This window comes from Mustela erminea, chromosome 9, assembly GCF_009829155.1.
Source record: "Mustela erminea isolate mMusErm1 chromosome 9, mMusErm1.Pri, whole genome shotgun sequence".
Lineage (NCBI taxonomy): Eukaryota > Metazoa > Chordata > Mammalia > Carnivora > Mustelidae > Mustela > Mustela erminea.
In genome coordinates, this window is record NC_045622.1 from 100,132,942 (window position 1) to 100,152,581 (window position 19,640).

General features: G+C 35.0%; 1 protein-coding gene and 1 pseudogene across 1 annotated transcript; one reads left to right on the plus strand and one right to left on the minus strand.

Moving 5' to 3' along the window:
- Positions 1–9,063: 9,063 nt before the first annotated feature.
- Positions 9,064–19,438, plus strand: LOC116599187 (annotated as a pseudogene).
- LOC116599188 (olfactory receptor 5T1-like) lies at positions 11,023–12,024 on the minus strand. Its single transcript, XM_032358924.1, has one exon. It carries the CDS (start codon positions 12,007–12,009, stop codon positions 11,023–11,025), a length of 987 nt encoding a protein of 328 aa, XP_032214815.1. The 5' UTR covers positions 12,010–12,024.
- Positions 19,439–19,640: the final 202 nt, after the last annotated feature.

Sequence of the window (19,640 nt, forward strand, 5' to 3'; positions counted from 1 at the left end):
TTTTCCTGGCTTGATAGTCTTTCTGTCTTTCTTTTCTCTCTTTTTTCTTTCTTTCTTTCTTTTAGAAATGTGCAATCATTTATTGTCTGCATTCTTGAATCCATTCACCTACTACAAGACATCTGGATGCTTCTAGATATAATTCTGACAATTACAAATAAAGCTGCTATGAGCATCTGTGTGCAAGTTTCTGTGTGAACCTACGTTTTTGGCACTTTGTGATAAATACCAAGGAATGTGATTGCTGAATCACACGGTAAGAACATGTTTCACTTTTTAATTCCTTCCTCCTTTCTCTGTTACTGCTGGTCATACATTTCCCTTATATGTAATCATATATAAGCATGTATACATATAAGTTATATGCACAAGCATATACAATCGAGTACATTGTTCCTACTATCATTTCATTACTTTCTCTTCTTGTTGGATGTTTTCTGAGAAGTTGGATAGGATTCCTACCTGTATTCCTCCATAGGGGAGTTGTGTTTTTCTCTAGCTTCTTTCAGAAATTTTTCGTTTTTATGTTTTATTTGTATCCTTGGATCCTTTGTATCCTTGATTTGTATCCTTGATTTGTATCCTTGATTTGTATCCTTGATTTTATTTGTATCCTTGAATTTTATGTTTTATTTGTATCCTTGATAGTTTGAAAATGATATATCACTGTATAATTTTTATGGCATTTATCTCGCTTGGTGTCCTCTGAACCTCTGGACCTGAATCTGTGGTTTGGTGTCTGAAATTAATTTGAGTAAATTTTTTATTATTATGGTTTCAAATTTTCTTTTCCTTTTCTACAACCTTTGGATATTCTGTTTTATTTATTTGTTTTCAGTCTCTGTTCTTTTTGTTTTTCAATTTTTGAAGTTTCTATTAAGATATCCTCAAGTTCAGAGATTCTCTCTTCTGCTATAACTGGTCCTCTAGGAAGCCCATTAAAGGAATTCTTCATTTCACTTATAGTGTTTTGCCCTTCTAGTATTTCTTTTTGGTTGTTTCTTAAGATTGCCATTTCTCTACTTAGGTTGCTCATCTGTGCTTTGGTGAATTCTACATGATCCATTAGAATACTTAGCATGTTAATCATAGCTGTTTTAAATTTCCAATCTGATATTTAATTCCAATGCCCCTGCCAAGCTTGGTTCTGCTTGTGCCTTCAAAGTGCTTTATTTTGCCTTTTAGTATGAAACATACTATTTTTTTGGATAGTCAGGGATAAGGTACTGGGTAAAAGGAGCTGCTGTAATTGGACCATCAGCCATGATGTGGTGAGGTATGGGAGTTGTGGACATGCTCTATAGTCTCAAGATTGGAACTCAGTCTGTTTGTGAGGCTGTGCCACCAGACTATAAACTTCACAATTGTTCCTTGGTCTTTTTCTTCCCCCTTAGGTGGGTCTAGATGGCTAGGGTAGGCTGAAGTTGGGTATTTCCTTCCCTCCTTGTTACTTAGGTTCTGATAAAACTCCAGCAGGCTATGCACTAGGTTACTAATTTCTCCTGAGGACAGGCTTTGGCATTATTTGACAACAGTTCCTTCTGTCTTCTCCTTCTGGAAGCAAAAGAATATTTTCTTCAATATTTACCGTGGGAACCTAGTCCTGAAAGTAAATCTCACAGTATTGGAGTGGGGAGACCTTGTTTGGATACCTCTGAAATTTTTAACTCCCAGAGATGATCACACTCCACCTTCAACAATTTTTCAGTTACGGTCCGGGTGTTCTTCTCTAGGCGCTCATCCCCATGCTGTTTTCCGCTCAGGTAAGATTTGACTCCCAGTCTTCGCCTGTATATTTCAATCTCGGAGGCTGCTGCTTGCCCTGTGCTTCCTTCTCTTTAAGGATCCAACAAGAGTTACTGATCCTGTGTGTGTGTGTGTGTGTGTGTGTGTGTGTGTGTCCAGCTTTTTTACTTGCTGATAAGACAGAGTGGCGTCTTCCAGTCTTCTCACCAATGGAGCTAGAAACCCAAAATTTCCAATTCTGTTTGTTATTTATTTCTTTTGTTCTCTTCCATAGTAGAGGATGTAGTCAGATGTCTGATAACTTATGTTGCCTGTCCGTTGTTACATGAAGGTCACTAAAAGGAATTCTTAAGGTCATGTGTATCGCTTCATTCAAATTCATTTCCAACATCAACATAGAGACATACTACACAACCTCTAAAACACTCCCAATCCACCCTGCAACATCCCACTTTACCTTCTTAGTTTTGTTTTGCCTTTGTGTAGACATCCCCAACATCATTTTTTTTTTTTTGCTTCTCCCCAACTTACTAACTCCTCAGACGTATTCTTGAACAGATAAACAAATGAACATTTTACTACCCCAGGTCATCCATACAGTGAGAAAATATTCACTAGATCTCTTGTTTCCAATCCAACTGCTCACCAGGAGCATCTGGAGAATTGAAGAAAAATAAAATTTTTGATAGGTCTCTTTTGTCTATCAATGTTAAAGTTCTGTATTTAGGTTCCAGGAAATGTGTGTGTGTGTGTGTGTGTGTGTGTGTGTGTGTAGAGATAGATATACATATATTACCATGCCATCTAAATATGCCATAGATTAGTATTCAGGAATCACAATATTGTATGAATTCTGGAGTCATACTGAGCTTTAAATGTCTATGCCTCCTATTCTGCATGCTTATGGTATTTTGTATTTTTTCTTATTTCTTGAATAATAACCATTTCAATAAGTCCAAAATTTATCTTTTGCTCTTTATACACAGCACTTAATAATATAAACAGAGTAGAACTATAATGAATGGGATGGATTTGGATTCCTCTAAATCCATGTGCTATGTCTTACAAAAAATGTAGTGTAATTTTACATTTTATGGTTTACCACACATACTGATTTCGTGTTATATAAATAGGTTACAATGCCAAGATGAGGAAACTGAGCCTCAGAGAAGATTAAATACTAACTCAGTATCAGAGATATTATATAAAATTATGTCTCATCTCTCAAGAGTTCTCAGGTAGTACTAAAACACACATATATATGAGTGCAATTATTACATGTATAGACTTAGTACCTTATTGAGGTATAACTGACATGTAAAATGTTGGATTATTTAATGTTCACTACTTGAAGAGCTTGGGGATAAGTATACACCTGTGAAAACATCACCACTATCAAGGTCATAAACATAGCCTCACATCTTCAGGTTTCCTCAGCCCCCTTTGTTGCTCTCATTTCATAGTAAAAACAGCATAAGATTTACCCTCTAGGCAGATTTTAAGTACACAATGGTGCTAATTATATGCCTATCCTAGTTAACTTGAGTAGTTAAAACATTGCATCCTTTGACCATAACCGCTCCTTTTCTCCCATCCTTCAACCCCTAGAAACCACCATTATATTCCCTGATTCTACAAGTTTCTCTGTTTTAAATAACTCACAGAAGTGAAATCATGCTTGGTCCCTCTGTGTCTGATCTATCCACTTAGCAAACATCTTTCAGGTTCATTCGTATGGCTACAAATGACAGAATTTCCTTCATTATGAAGTTTGAATAATATTCTGTTGTACCTTTATACCACATTTTCTGTATTCATCGCTCCATAAATAGATATTTTAAGGTTGTTTCCATATCTTGGGCATTGTGATTAATGTTGCAGTGAACATGGGACTGTTCTTCCCTGATCCTGATATTAGTTCCTTTGGATACGTACCACAAAGTGATTAAATGATTACTAGATCAAATGGTAGCTTTATTTTTAATTTTTTGAGGGCTCTCTATACTGGTCTCCATAATGATTATGCCAGTTTCCATTCCTATAAACAGTGCACAAGTTTCCCTTACTTCACATTCTTTTTTTTTTTTTTTTTTTTAGATAATAGCCACCCTAACAGGTCAGAGGTTATAACCAACTGTAGTCTTGATTTACATTTGATAAAATATCCATACTATCTGAGGAAATCCAAACATTCAGTGCAGTCCTTATCAAAATACCAAAATACCAAAAGAAGTAGAAAAAAATTTCTAAAATTCATGAGGTACCAAAAAAAAAACCTCAAAAAACGAAGAAATATTGAGCAAGAGGAACAAAGCTGGAGTGATCATTCTTACTGATTCCAAAATATATTACAAAGCTAAAGTAACTGATCTGTATGTTATTGGTATAAAAACAGACACAGAAAGGAAAGCAGCAGAGTGAAGAACCCAGAAATAAACCTGCACACATATACTCAATTGATCTTCAACAGAAGCATCAATACTTCACAATGGGAAACAGTCAGTTCAACTAATTGTGTTGGGAAAGCGGGATAACTACATCCAAATGAATTAAATCCAACACTTGTCTTACACAATGCACTAAAGTCAAACTCCTAAAAGAAAATGGGAGGGTGATGCTTCATGACATCGGGCATGGTAACAATTTCATGGATAAGACACCATAAACTCAGGCAACAAAAACAAAATCAGTTAAGTGGGAATATATCAAATTAAAAATCTTCAGCACAACAAAGAAAACAATCAACAGAGGGAAAGGACAGGTTACACAATGGGAGAAAATAGTTGCACATCAGTTGAACAGATATTCTCCAAAAAAGACATACAACTGGCCAACAGGCCAATATGAAAAAAATACTGAATGTTACTAATCATCCATTAACGCAAAACTAAAACATTATTATAAATTAGACACCAAAGAATTCTATGTATGCAATAAATAATGACATGTAGTGAATTATTCCAGACTCATTTTCTTCTTTATTAGTGAGTAAATCACCATGTATCTATTTTGAAAGAGAAGATAATTGGGACCTATTCCCCTTGGGGCATCTCCTGTGGTTTCAACAACAGTTGAGTTAGTGGATATAAGCAATCTAAGTTAATCATATTTGTGGTGCATCTAACCTTGAGTTTGCTTTTGCACAGATAAGAGAAAATTTCAGGTCCATTGCAGAATGTTTTCAGAGGCGAGATCTAAAATATCAAGGTCAAACATCTTATGAAATCTCTAGTACTAAACCCTTTAGGTTGTTGCCTATTGCACAGGCGAATGAATACAACAAAGAAAATAGAAACTAATGAATTTATGTTTGTAGAGTTAAATAAGAGTGCTCCAAATTGAATCTATGTTTTCATTTTCCTCACAGAAAACAGAGCAGTTTAAAGCAAGAACAGTCAGAAAATGTGTCACTAGAGGCAAGAAAACATTGGACCTATTCACTACCTAGGAGCTTATATTTAGCTATAATGAGAAAGAGAATTAATTATCTTTTTATTTTGCCTTCTTTGTGAGGTCAAAACCACCTCGAATTCATAATGTTTCTCTAGTCTTGATGTTTAGACATTATCTAAATATTTATCGAGAATCATATTTACTTCTACTGGAGGTGGCATGTGAGGAGGTCGGTTACAGGATGAAGCTATGGTGTAACCAGAGATCATGGAAAATGATGAAAAGTGCGTGTATGCTGTGTGGCAGGTGGGAGTGAATCTGGGTTTTGAGAATTATTGACTGTGAGAATTGTGATAAGCCTGAAATAAAGTAATACACTCCAAAGTCTCTTCCTGCTACATGTGTTCAACACATAGCTGACACTTTTCTCTCTCCTGCAAACACTGTTTCAATGTTGAGCCAAATAAATTTGGAATCTTGTGCCCTCTTATTTCAGTCATATCTTTAAACGTGACTTTACCTTAATTTTGACAGTTGAAGGTGTATTAAATTCTTCAAGAATCATAGTCATTTTCTCCAGATTACTCTGAGTCCTTTCAAGATATTCTAATATTGACTTACACATATCCAGTGTGAATTTTATTTGGACATCTAGTGGAAATCCCTGTTTCAAGAGAAATCTAGCTGAAGTTCTTAAAAGTATCATCTTTCCCTATCTTATCTACCCAAGTAAACTTAAGCCCACAGTAATGTAGCTAATTGAATCATGGTGAAGTGTGTGCATTTTTGGTATAAGCAGATCCTACAATTCACAAAAATTTTTTAATCTCTAAGGCATAATCCACAGACTTAAAGAGTAAGAAAAAATATTAAAGTGAGAGTTATTGGTTTTAATCCTGAGACAATAATGATTTTGTGTGTATTAAAAATAACTAAAAGAATATATCATATGTAGCTGAAGAATGAAATAGCTGGCTCAGCGTTCTAGAAATGTTTATTTCCCAGTGATGATATAAAATATTAATTTCAGGACACGATACTTGCTAATGTTTCAAAATAAGTCCATCTGATTACAAACATGCAATTATATGGCCATCTTATATTTGCTTTATGTATTTCTTGCTTTATACATTTAATTAGCCTGCCCAGCTGTATATTATTACATTATTTTGTCTGTTTCATCACTCAAGTGTATTCCTGTTTTGAAGAGGAGTAAAGTTTAGAGAGAAAACCTAACATCACACATGTCTTTTAATCATGAGTCTGGCTGATGAACACACATTTTCAGATTCTAAATCCTGTGGTGTTTTGAACAGGATATATGGTTGAACTGACGTCACGAACTGTACTGGGGCTGAAATTCTTCCAAGTTTGTATTTCATTTCTTTTTTTGTAGGTTTTACCTCATAGACTCTTTTAACCCTTGTCTAAATAAACACTAGTCTCAACCTCTGTTCAGTTAATACTCAGGTCATGCTGTTCCCTATGGCTTTTTAAAATAAGAATAAAAAAAAATATATGGTTTTCCCAATCAAGTTATTAAGACATTTTAATTAAAGTATGCATTTAAAAGAATCTTGTTATAGAGCCCCTCAAAATATTCAGTTAGTGTATATAGCTTGTGGGTTCTGATTTATCAGTATTTTTATTTTTAATACATAAGATTTCATCTAAAATCTGTATTCTTTTTTTTTTTTAAAGATTTTATTTATTTATTTGTCAGAGAGAGAGAGGGAGAGAGAACGAGTGAGCACAGGCAGACAGAATGGCAGGCAGAGGCAGAGGGAGAAGCAGGCTCCCCGCTGAGCAAGGAGCCCGATGTGGGACTCGTTCCCAGGACGCTGGGCTGGGATCATGACCTGAGCCGAAGGCAGCCGCTTAACCAACTGAGCCACCCAGGCGTCCCTAAAATCTGTATTCTTGATGTTTTATTTCAGTAATTTTTTTCTTTGTCTTTAATCTTTCCAGTAATTGATGAAAATGTTTTCTGCTGACACTGACAATTTTTTTAGGCTTTCCTGATTTTGTCTTTTTCAGAAGGTTGTTGTGCCTCCTTCTGCTCCCATCACTATTTCTAACCCAAACAGCACTTTCTCTTATTGACGGGATCCATATCAATATATTGCAATAAGGGTTTGACATACATTATCGATTTAAATAGAACACACATTTTTATTTTCAGTAGAGCATGCGCTCTCAAGACTGACAAATTTCATATGAATGGGTATGTTATAAAAACTAAAAGGAAGGAAGGAAGGAAGGAAGGAAGGAAGGAGGAACTGAAGAGTGACTCATCCTTAGGAAACAAACTGAGGGATGCTGGAGGGGAGGTGGGTGGGAAGATGGGGTAACAGAATGATGGGCATTAAGGAGGGCACATGGTGTTATGTGCCCAGGGTGTTATACCCAACTGGTGAATTACTGAACTCTACATCAGAAATTAATGATATACTATATGTTGGCTAATTGAATTTAAATTTAAAAAAAAATTTAACCTCTAACTTGTGAAAATAATTGGCTAATAATTGAAACTCTGGATTCAGGTATGAGTTTGACTCCTAATTTTTTAACAACTGGATTATCCCGGAAATATTTCTGCTGTTCCTTTTTTCATTTTTTCCTACTTTTTTGCTCTTGAATATTTTATGTCTTTGTGTAAACATTGTTTACTTCTGATGTTATATTTTATTTACTTTTTTTTTTTTAATGAACAGCTTACTTGTAACACTTAGATAATAAATATATAGTTGTTCTTTCACCAGGTAATAAACAATTAACTAGACAAGAATAATACTTAAAGAAATACAGATTTTCAGAATAATTCATTCCCTTTTCTCCCCAGTTTTTGAAGGAGTCAAAAATCATATAGAATTTAGATATCCAGAAGTGTTAAGTATGACCATCTATCCAAGCAAAACAGGACAATGGGATGTTAAGTATTTGAGAAATAGATCTGAGTGAAATATAAGTGGTGATATAATTGTGTAATTCAATCACATCCCATCATCCTGAAAAAAACATTGGTTTTGTCAGATACACTCAAGATGGTACAGAGTTAGAAAATTTTTAGAGATTATTTCATGAAATGGTATCACTCAGAAGGTTGCTACTCTGTAGAACCAAACTAATTAACACATCCTATACTTAATGTAATTTTATTTTATTTTATTTTATTTAAAAGATTTTATTTATTTGTTAGAGAGAGAGAGACAGAGCACAAGCACAGGCAGACAGAGTGGCAGGCTAGAGGCAGAGGGAGAAGCAGGCTCCCTGCCAAGCAAGGAGCCTGATGTGGGACTCGATGCCAGGACTCTGGGATCATGACCTGAGCTGAAGGCAGCCGCTTAACCAACTGAGCCACCCAGGCATCCCACTTAAAGTAATTTTAAATACTCAATCTTATTAACATATTTTGTCTTTCAATATTTGCCCCAATATTGTAAAATAAATATCAACATTTCCATTCTACAGGTGAGTAGTTTGTAGCAGATTATTTTACACAACCACCAAAAGGTCTAGAATGCTGGGATTTTATTTCAGCGTCTGTATGTTGGTATATTGTTTCACATGTATAGATGTCAAAGGAAATTATTTTTAGCCAATCATACAGTGAATTTGAAAACAGATAATAAAATGCAGTGGCAAATTAACCAGTTGACCTGATAGTTTTAGCAATGAAAGGAATTCAGCCAGTGAGTGAACACCTGTGTTTTCCCCTTGATTTTGCAGTAAGTGGCATGAACACTTGAGTATCTTGTCCTTGTCTGCTGATCCACCACTGGGAAATTTTATATTGCCAAAAAATAAATATAAGGATACACTGCCTGTTCCCTTGAGTTAAAATGTTGAGTCACAAATTGTTTTTCTTAGTTAAGAGATTATAATTTTATGAACATCTTCAAGTCTGTTCCCTGCAGTGTCAACATGAAAAATGTCACTGAAGTTACCACATTTGTACTGTAGGGCTTTACCGACAAACCTGGATGGTTGACCTTATTCTTCCTGTTTCTGACAATCTACCTCTTTACCCTGATGGGAAATTTAGGACTGGTTGTATTGGTCATTGGGGATCCTCAGCTTCACAATCTGTGGATGCCTGCTATTCTTCAGCAATTACCCCAAATATGCTAGTAGGTTTTGTGTCAAAGAATAAAGTAATTTCGTTCCTTGGTTGTGCCACACAGATGTTTCTTGCTGTTACTTTTGGGACCACAGAATGCTTCCTCTTGGCTGCCATGGCTTACGATCACAACATGCAATCTACAACCCTCTCCTCTATTCCGTGAGCATGTCACCCAGAGTCTATGGGCCACTCATCGTTGCTTCCTACGTTGGTGGCATTTTGCATGCTTCTGTACCCATGGTGGCCACATTAAGCCTCTCCTTCTGTGCATCCAGTGACATTAGACATGTCTTTTGTGACATCCCTCCACTACTTGCCATTTCTTGTTCTGACACCCACACAAACTACATACATACATATATATATATATATATGTATACATATATATAGGTATAGACACACACACACACATATATATAATGCATATGTGTATTATATATAGGGTATATTGGTGTATATATATAGTGTGCATATATATTCTATGCACATATATTTATATAATTAACCAGTTGTTACTTTTCTCTAAGTTCAACTTATTTGTTCTTCCTGAGCTTAAGTACATCAATAAATGCTCTATCTACTACTTACCAGTAAAACTTTTGGAGTTTCATAAATGGATCTTACCATTTCTGTGATTGGACAGTAGTAATAAGGAAAGATTTTGATAGTGGAATAAAAATACATAGTGTTGGGCCAAATAGTGAAAAAGTCACGGCCATTAGCCTTGATGGATTTTACTCCGAAAGCACATGAAGAGCAAATGAAACAATATTAAGGAGGTCTGGCTGAGGAACTGAGGATGGAGAAGTAACCTCATAAGGAGTGTGAATGACTTTCTATAAACAGTGTGATGATGCGTCAATCTGTAGAACCCTGAGTACATAAGCTATAGTAGCACTGAGTGAAGAAAATTCCACAGTGACTGACAACAGCAATACACTTGCATCACCAAATATTTAATATGAATCAATTTGAAACACAGTAAAAGTAAATAGATGAACCCAGCAATTGCACTACTGGGCATTTACCCTAAAGATACAAATGTAGTGATCTGAAGGGGCACATGCACCTGTATGTTTATAGCAGCAATGTCCACAATAGTCAAAACATGGAAAGAACCTAGATGTCCATCAACAGATGAATGAATAAAGAAGATGTGGTATATATATAAGATGGAATACTATGCAGCCATCAAAAGAAATGAAATCTTGCCATTTGTGTCGATGTGGATGGAACTGGAGGGTATCATGCTTAGTGAAATAAGTCAATCAAAGAAAGACAATTATCATATGATCTCCCTGATATGGGGAAGTTGAGAGGCAATGTGGGGGATTTGGGGAGAAGAAAAAGAATAAATGAAACAAGATGGGATTGGGAGGGAGACAAACTGTAAGAGACTCTTAATCTCAGAAAACAAACTGAGGGTTGCCAGGGGGAGGGGCATAGGGAGAGGATGGTGGGATTATGGACATTGGGGAAGGTATGTGCTATGAAGTGTGTAAACCTGGCGATTCACAGCCCTGTACCCCTGTGGTTAATAATAAATTATATGTCACTAAAAATTAAAAAAAATTAAATATATAGATGATACAAATGATCATATTTGTAAAATACTACGTTGGAGGGCTGATAAAAGCTTTATTTGGAAATATTCTAGGATATACAGACAGTATGATTCACTAAAACCAAGACATTTTCTTTAGTTTGTGAACATAGAGACATAATTTGATATGCAACATTCCTTGCAGATTAACTCAGGGCTAATAATGTGTTTTACTTAGGAACCAATTTCTCACAAACAATTTCTTCATCGCCTCTTTTACATCTTTTTTCCTTAAACTGTAGATGATGGGATTCAGCATGGGAATCACAATTGTGTAAAAGATTGACACGATCATGTCATAGTCCAAAGCATAGCTGGAACTTGGTCTCATATACATGAAAAAGATGGTTCCATAATAAATTGTCACTCCAGTTAGGTGAGAAGCACATGTAGAAAAGACTTTCCGCCTCCCCTCAGCAGAATGCATCCTCAGAATGGCCAACAGAATAAAACCATAGGAGATCAGAACAATCGTGATAGTGACTAGCTCAATAGCTCCCACAAAGTAGAAGAGCAGCAGCTGGTTGGTGTGGGTGTCAGAACAAGAAATGGCAAGTAGTGGAGGGATGTCACAAAAGACGTGTCTAATTTCATTGGATGCACAGAAGGACAGGCTGAACGTGGCCACCGTGTGTACAGAAGCATTCAAAATGCCACCAACGTAGGAAGCAACTATGAGTGGCACGTAGACTCTGGGTGACATGCTCACGGAATACAGGAGAGGGTTGTAGATTGCCACGTAGCGATCATAAGCCATGGCAGCCAAGAGGAAGCATTCTGTGGTTCCAAAAGTAACAAAGAGAAGCATCTGGGCTGCACATCCAAGGTAGGAAATGGCTTTATTCTCTGCTAGGAAATTGACCAGCATTTTTGGGGTGACAACTGAGGAATAGCAGGCATCCAGGAATGATAACACACTCAGAAAATAGTACATAGGATTGTGGAGCCGAAAATCCCCAATGACCAATATAACCAGTCCCAAATTTCCTATCAGAGTGAAAAGATAGATCACTAGAAATAGAAAAAACAGGAGAACCTGCATCTCAAAATCATCTGTGAAGCCCATCAATATAAACATGGTGACTTCAGTCACATTTTTCATCTGAAACCTATATAAATCTAAATCTGATGGAAACCCTGGCATTTCACTTTTTATTTATAAGTGCTAAAGGCAATATGAAAATAGTCTACCTATTATATCCCCATATTTGTTTCTTAGCAGGGTACAATAATTTCCTTGGCACTGATTAAAAATAGGCAGCAATAAGGATGTTGGTCCCACGTCATTGCATTTTGCTGTTAAATAAAAGGAAGAAATGATTTTATTCAGTCATTGATTATATTTATCAGGTTAAAAAAATAGCCTGTTGACTTAAATAGTTTATTGTCTATATCATTTTCTGTTCAATTCTTTATTGTCTTTGGACATGAAAGTCCTTTCTTTAATATTTGCAACTGTTCAGATGGGAGTAAGTACACTTCTGTCACAAGCTTGTGCTGGATTTTAATGAGGAATTCTAGGGGCAAGTAGATGGCTCTGTAGGTTGAACAAGCAACTCTTGGCTTCGGCTCAGGTCATGATCTTATGGATATTGGGATGGAGCCCTGCATGGGGCTCTGGGCTTAATGGAAAGTTGGCTCAAAGGTTCTCTTTCTGCCCTTCCCCTGCCTTGCACATGTGCGCACACACACACACACACACACACACACACACACAAACTCTCTCTCTCTCTCTCTCTATAAAATAAATAAGTCCTTAAAATATAAATGAGAAATACTGTGGAAATTATTTAATTTTAACATATTTCCAAAAAACTAGGAAATGGGATAAGTTACACAACTCAACTTGTCATACAAGGCTATCTTTTCCACCATAAACATTTACATCATTTTTTTTCCTAGCATTTATACTGTTCCATTAGTTTCCATCTACAGAAGTGGTGAATAGAATAGGAGAGAATTTTCTGGAGAGAGATGCACCTTATTTGCAAACATAAAAAACAAAATGTCTTTTTCTTCAGATTTTTTTTCTTTTTCTTCAAAATACATATCATTAAGTTGTTCATTTTGGCTTCTGCATCCTAATATACTATTATATTTTTTTCAAATTTTGTCTTTTATTTTTAAAGATTTTTTTTTTTTTTTTTATTGACAGAAATCACAAGTAGATGGAGAGGCAGGCAGAGAGAGAGAGAGAGAGAGAGAGGGAAGCAGGCTCCCTGCTGAGCAGAGAGCCCGATGCGGGACTCAATCCCAGGACCCCGAGATCATGACCTGAGCCGAAGGCAGCGGCTTAACCCACTGAGCCACCCAGGCGCCCTCAAATTTTGTCTTATGACAATGTGAGGTGTTATTCAATTTATGTGGTTATACCTACAAAATCCTTGATTTTTTTTTTTTTCCTGAGGTATATTTCTCTCAAATAGAAATCCTGGATATTTTTTTAAGAAAATCATCATAGCTGCTTACGGAGTTTCTTAATAGAAATTTCACAGTTTCTCAAAAAAACGGTAAAATTAACATCACCTGATAGTAGATAATGAAATGGTTTCTGAAGTTTTTGCTGAGAGTAAAATCATTATATTTGTCTCAAAATGATTTCTGTTTTTTGTTTTCTTGATGTCATCTTACTGTTTCTCATTAAGTAGAGTGTGAATAAAGGAAATTTTAAAAATGTTAAAGAGACACCTGTATCTGGACTGAAATCTCAGTTACTGAAACACAATTAATTACTGGATTAATCCTATTTAAGGGGCAGGTTTCAGCATGTTGACTTTTGTTTTTCCTTTGGCTTTTTATAACCAACATGTGTTTAAAAAGAGTTTAAAAAAAATCGACAGTACCTAAGGCCAGGCTGAATTTACTCACAAATGATTTATATTCATGAAGTGAAATACGCTACACTTTGTTATATTGAGACACCTACACATCAGTAGATAATAAATAAGTAAGGCTACTGTTAGAAAGAAAAGAAAACCATATGTCTTTATATTCCCAGAAATGTTCCAGAGATTCCTATGGAAGATATTTCAAATGCATAGAGAAGTTTCATAAATGTGAGTCTGCAAAACCTAAAAATTCTCATTTGATTCTTAGGAAACTAGTTAGTTAACAAATATAAAATGCAATTATTTTAAAATCTAATTTTTTAATAAACCCAGATAGCTTGCATAACTCTGATGAGAACACACACATATACCTTAAAATAATGTATAGTTAAGTTTGAATTGCTAGAGTAGTCAAGTAGTTTATAAAGAGATCAATGAATAATATAAATATGATTAATGCATTTTGGGGTATAAGCAAAAATAGATTGCTCTTTAAAAAAACTTCTATTCTCTCTTTCTTTCCCAAACTTTTCTTCTCCTCTCTCTATCTTTCTTTCAAATCCATGGAATACATACAAAAATATTTACTAAAGAGACTCAGACACAAAACAGGAATTAAGCACATAAGAATAAGTACAGCAAAAACAGAACATGCAAGCATATTTTGAAATATGTACCAATAGACAGTATGCCAAAGGCATCCACAACAAAACACATGTCGGCTGCTGATATATACAGGAGAAGGGTTAGTGACATGACAATTCTAACCTTTCCGTAACTAATGTGCCTAAGATAAGACAACTGTAGAAGGTTAAGAACATTATATTTGGAATCTAAAACCTCATATTACAGAGGTGCCTGGGAGGCTCAGTCAGTCAAGTGTCTGACTCTTTATTTTGGCTCAACTCATGATCTCAAGACCCTGAGGCCCCCAGTTAGGCTCCAAGCTCATCATAGAGTCGACTTGACCCCCTCCCTCTGCTCCACCCCTTTTAAATCTTAAAAAAAAATGGGGGCAACATTTTTAAAAAATTAATAAAACCTCATATGACAACCTTAGAGTTAGCACCTGGTAACATTGTGAACTTGGAAAAGTTACTTCTCCTTGTAACTCCAAAGAACAACTAAGATTGACCCCAATTTTTAGACATACCTTGTTCAACTAAATCTGCAATTGTATGGTTGCTGAGTGTGTATCTATCTGATGCATTAAAATCTTTTGTATTAACTTGGTGTTAATTATATGTGAAAATGCATACTCATGAAATATGGCCTCCACATTGTATTTAGTTTGAATAAAATGAATAGAAATTATAAAATCATTTTTTAAAAGTTAAAGCATTTTGCAATTAATGGGTCCCAAACAGAATCATAGTACTTTTTAAAGTTATGCTTATGTTTGTTACACCACACTAAATATATATTTAAATACTGTTCTATTGAGATTAAACCCAGTGAATCCCAATATTCTGTGCCATAAGAAACTTTAAAATCCATGTCAGTCACTACTTTTTGCTTGTGGGCATGCCACTAAAATAATACTCTGTTTACTCAAATTCTCCTGATATACTTCTCAATATGATACTCTAGTAATCCTTGATGTCTCTGCTCTCACCTGTAGAATAAGAAACTGTTCTATGAATGAAGCTATTTTTTATTAAAAATCATGTCCCATTAGAGCATTTACCTATTTTACTATAGGAAACTGGGGTCATGATGGAGAGAAAGTATGAGTATAGCTGCTGCATCCAAACTGCTTTTCAAACAGGCATTTCCATTAAGCAGTATTTAGGAAAATTAGAACTAGTTGTGTTTATATCTTGCTGTTTCACTTTGGTAGAGGCCAACAAGACAAATATATAGATCCTAAATTCTTAACAAGACATGATCAATCTGGAAGACTGAAATAAAATCAGTTCCCCAACACTCGTGGTCAAAAAATATAAAGTACCAAACACTCATGGAAACAGTACTGCACTCAGCTCAGTAAGGAGGAAGACTATGATTGTAACTACCATGTATCCTTAACTGGTTACTAGAAGTTAGGAATTTTGTGCACATTTTCTGATACAATCTACATAGCAATCTACAAACCAAATAATTCATGTCATTTTATAGATGAGAAAATTCCCTATCTGGGCATACGACTTGACCGAGGTCATAATTTCTAAGACATTCAAGATTCAAGCCTAGTTTTCTCTGATTTCAGACTCTATTCTATTTCCACTTGACCATATTACAAACCCATTGTGAGATGCCATAATTCTGGAAACGTAATCACTTAGAATCCATAAGATGGCATCCTTGCACATTGGAATTGTTTTTTTTTTAATCAATTAAGCTTGAATAAATCATGGAAAAAAATTTGCTTCCAGATCAATTAGTTCATTAATAAAATAAATTAAAAATTTCTATCCCTCCATCAGAGTCAAATATTGATTTCAAAGTTGTATATACACAATAGCTAGTTAATAATTTTTCTCCATTTAATACTTCCCTTAAATTTTAAATAGAGCCCGTTAATTCAATTATCTCTAAATTGACCATAATCTTTCACCAAGAACATTAAAGCAAATTTCCTATTACACCTCTAATGATCAAAATATGTGGAAAGCACTCTCTACTTTCCCTGCTGTATTCCCTGAAAGCCAAATGATCAATTGTTATCATAATTTTGAATTAACTAATTAACTAGAATCTTCTTTCTTAAATACGAGTATGAAAGCATGCATTCTAGTTTGAAATTCATATGTCCAGTAACCAAAATATTTTGTTAAGTTCCAAAAAACCTTTCCTCTTACCTGTGGAAATGAACCATCTGTTCATGTATACTATGAATATAAATGCATTTAGACTCTTATACCATCTTGAGTTCTTTAAGTTCACAGTGATGTCCCAAGAGGAAAATGCACTAATTCTTTTCTGGGACAGAAAAGTATGAAGATGATTTGTTTTTTTCTTTGTAAGCAAGTCAATAGTTCTGGATAATGAACTACATGATGAAAATGATTACATAAATGCACTTTGGCCTCTGGTTTAAAATGATTCCTCAGTGGAAAAGAAAGCTAATGAAATAGATGTAGCCTTGGCTCTGATATTAAGTAACTCCATGTCACTAGACTGATGACTTAAATTCTCTGAAATCCAGTTTCCTCCTTCTTGAAATATAAGCTTTTTACTTTCCTCAAAATCCTATAAACATCAGGACACCTCGCTGGCTCAGTTGAAATCTGCAACTCGATCTCAAGATTGTGGGTTGAGCCCCACATTGGGTGTAAAGATTATTTAAGAAAACAAAAATAAAATCTTTTAGAAAAAGAGGAAAGAATTTTTAAAAGGAGAATTAAATTGGAATATTCATACACACCCAGCTAAATAATCAGAGATATGGAAAAGAGATATCAATGACAATGGAACAGAACAGTGTTAAGAAATAGATTTGCCCATAAATGCTCATTTGGTTTTTGTCAAAATTGTTAAGAAAAATCTATGGAGGAAGGATTTTTTAGTGATGTTTAACTTGTAGAATAGCTTTATGCCACAAATAAACATTGACTCAACATTTGCACCATATATAAAACTTTTCTCAAAGTGAAACTTATATCTTAAAAAAAATCTTATTGCTATAATTTTCTAGGGAAACTTGGGCATCTGTGTGACCATGAGCTAGTCCCAGGTTTTTAGATAAATCTCAAAATATATGAACCATGGAATTAAAAGGTGATAAATTGTATTTCAACACAATTAAAATCTTTTGCTTTGACAGACATTGTTGAAGAAATAAACCACAACATTACTCAAAATATTCGCTCAACAGTTAGTTATCCAATAAAAACTATGTATCCGGAATGTATGAAAAACTCTGAAACAAAACAAAGCAAAACAAAAACAACAGCCAAAAAGCAGTATATTTGAATAATCATTTTACCACAGAAGACACACTGGTGGTAATTAAGCCCTTGAAAAAGTTAAACACAATTTGATGTTAGGGAAAGAAATACAATTTAACACAATAATGTGGTCATATGCTATGTACCTACCAGAATGAGTCAAGTTTAAAGTATAATAATAACTGATACTATATCATGTGTTTGGATGTCAGAAAGTAATACTTTTTGGCCAATTGGTAAGTTTTTAATGGGATTTGATATAAAACACCTAGGAGAGCCTGACTGGCTCAGTCAGTAGAGGATGAATTTGATCACAGGGTTGTGCGTTCAAGTTCCCTGTTAGGCTTGGAAAAATTTTAAAAAGCATGAATGCAGCTAATAGAATGCACTTAATATTGTATTTTACTAGGTCGTTCTTGATTTATGTTTTTTTTTTTTAAATTCCCAGTTAATTTCTGGGTTCTCTTACTCATGTTTTCAAATCCTTCCCATATTTAGACTTCTCATTTGTAATATACTAATATATTTTCGCATTATATATTTTAATAAAAAATTGAAATAAAATCACTGAACCGTTATAAAATTAAGACAAAAATGCTTAAGTTCACAGTGATGTCCCAAGAGGAAAATGCACTAATTCTTTTCAGGGACAGAAAAGTATGAAGATGATTTGTTTTTTTTCATTGTAAGCAAGTCACTAGTTCTGTGGATAATGAACTACATGATGAAAATGATTACATAAATGCACTTTGGCCTCTGGTTTAAAATGATTCCTCAGTGGAAAAGAAAGCAAAGCACAGTTCTTCTTTTTTTTTTTTTTAATTTAAATTCAATCAGTCATCATATAGTACATCATTAGTTTTTGGTGTAGTGTTCAGTGATGCATTAGCATATGACACCCAGTGCTCATCACATCACATGCCCTCCTTGATGCCCATCACCCAGTTACTCCATCCCCCACCTTCCCTTCCACAACCCTCAGTTTGTTTCCTGGAGTTACTAGTCTTTCATGGTTTGGCTCCCTCTCTGATTTCTTCCCATTCAGTTTTTCCTCCCTTTCCCTATGATCTTCTGCACTGTTTCTTATATTCCATAGGTTGAAACTAGATGATAATGGTCTTTCTCTGACTGAGTTATTTCACTTAGCGTACTATCCACCAGTTCCATCCATGCAATGTAAATGGTAGGCATTCATCCTTTCTGATGGCTGAGTAATAGTCCACTGTACATATGAACCACATCTTCTTTAGCCAATCATCTTTTGAAGGACATCTCAGTTCCTTCCACAATTTGGCTATTGTGGACATTGCTATTATGAACACTAGGATACAGAAGCCCCTTCTTTTCACTACATCTGCATCTTTGGGGTAAATACCCACTAGTGCAATTGCTGGGTCATAGGGTAGCTCTATTTTTAATTTCCTGAAGGACCTCCATACTGTTTCCCAGAGTGGCTGTACCAGCTTGCATTCCCATCAACAGTGTAGGAGGGTTCCCCTTTTTCCACATCCTCATCAGCATCTGACTTGCTAATTTTAGCCATTCTGACTTTGTGGTTTTGATTTGTATTTCCCTGATGACAAGTGATGTAGAGCATTTTTTCCATGTGTCATTCTGCTGAAGGGATACATAAAGTCTTTTCTACATGTTTCTCACCTAACTGGAGTGCCAGATTTCATGGTACAGTTCTCTTCATGTATGTGAGACCAAGCTCCAGCCATGCTTTAGACCACGACACGACATGATAGTGTCGATATTTTACATGATTGTGATTCCCATGCTGAATCCTGTCATCTATAGTTTGAGGAACAAAGATGTAAAAGAGGCGATGCAGAAAGTGTTTAGGAAAAATTGATTCAATAAACTGAAAAATTGAATTTAAAAACTGAGAGTGACATTCTGTACTTCAATATCAAGGAGGTATGACAAAAATGTTTGCTTTAGCTTATTAATGTATTTTTGGTCTCCCTGGATATTTTATTTTATTTTTTTTGTTATTTTTGAAATAACATTCATGGATATTTTAAATATCTGGATATTTAAAAATAAAGATCATA

Coding starts and splice junctions, on each gene's coding strand:
- LOC116599188 (XM_032358924.1), bottom strand. CDS start 12,009: ATGCCAGGGTTTCCATCAGATTTAGATTTATATAGGTTTCAGATGAAA.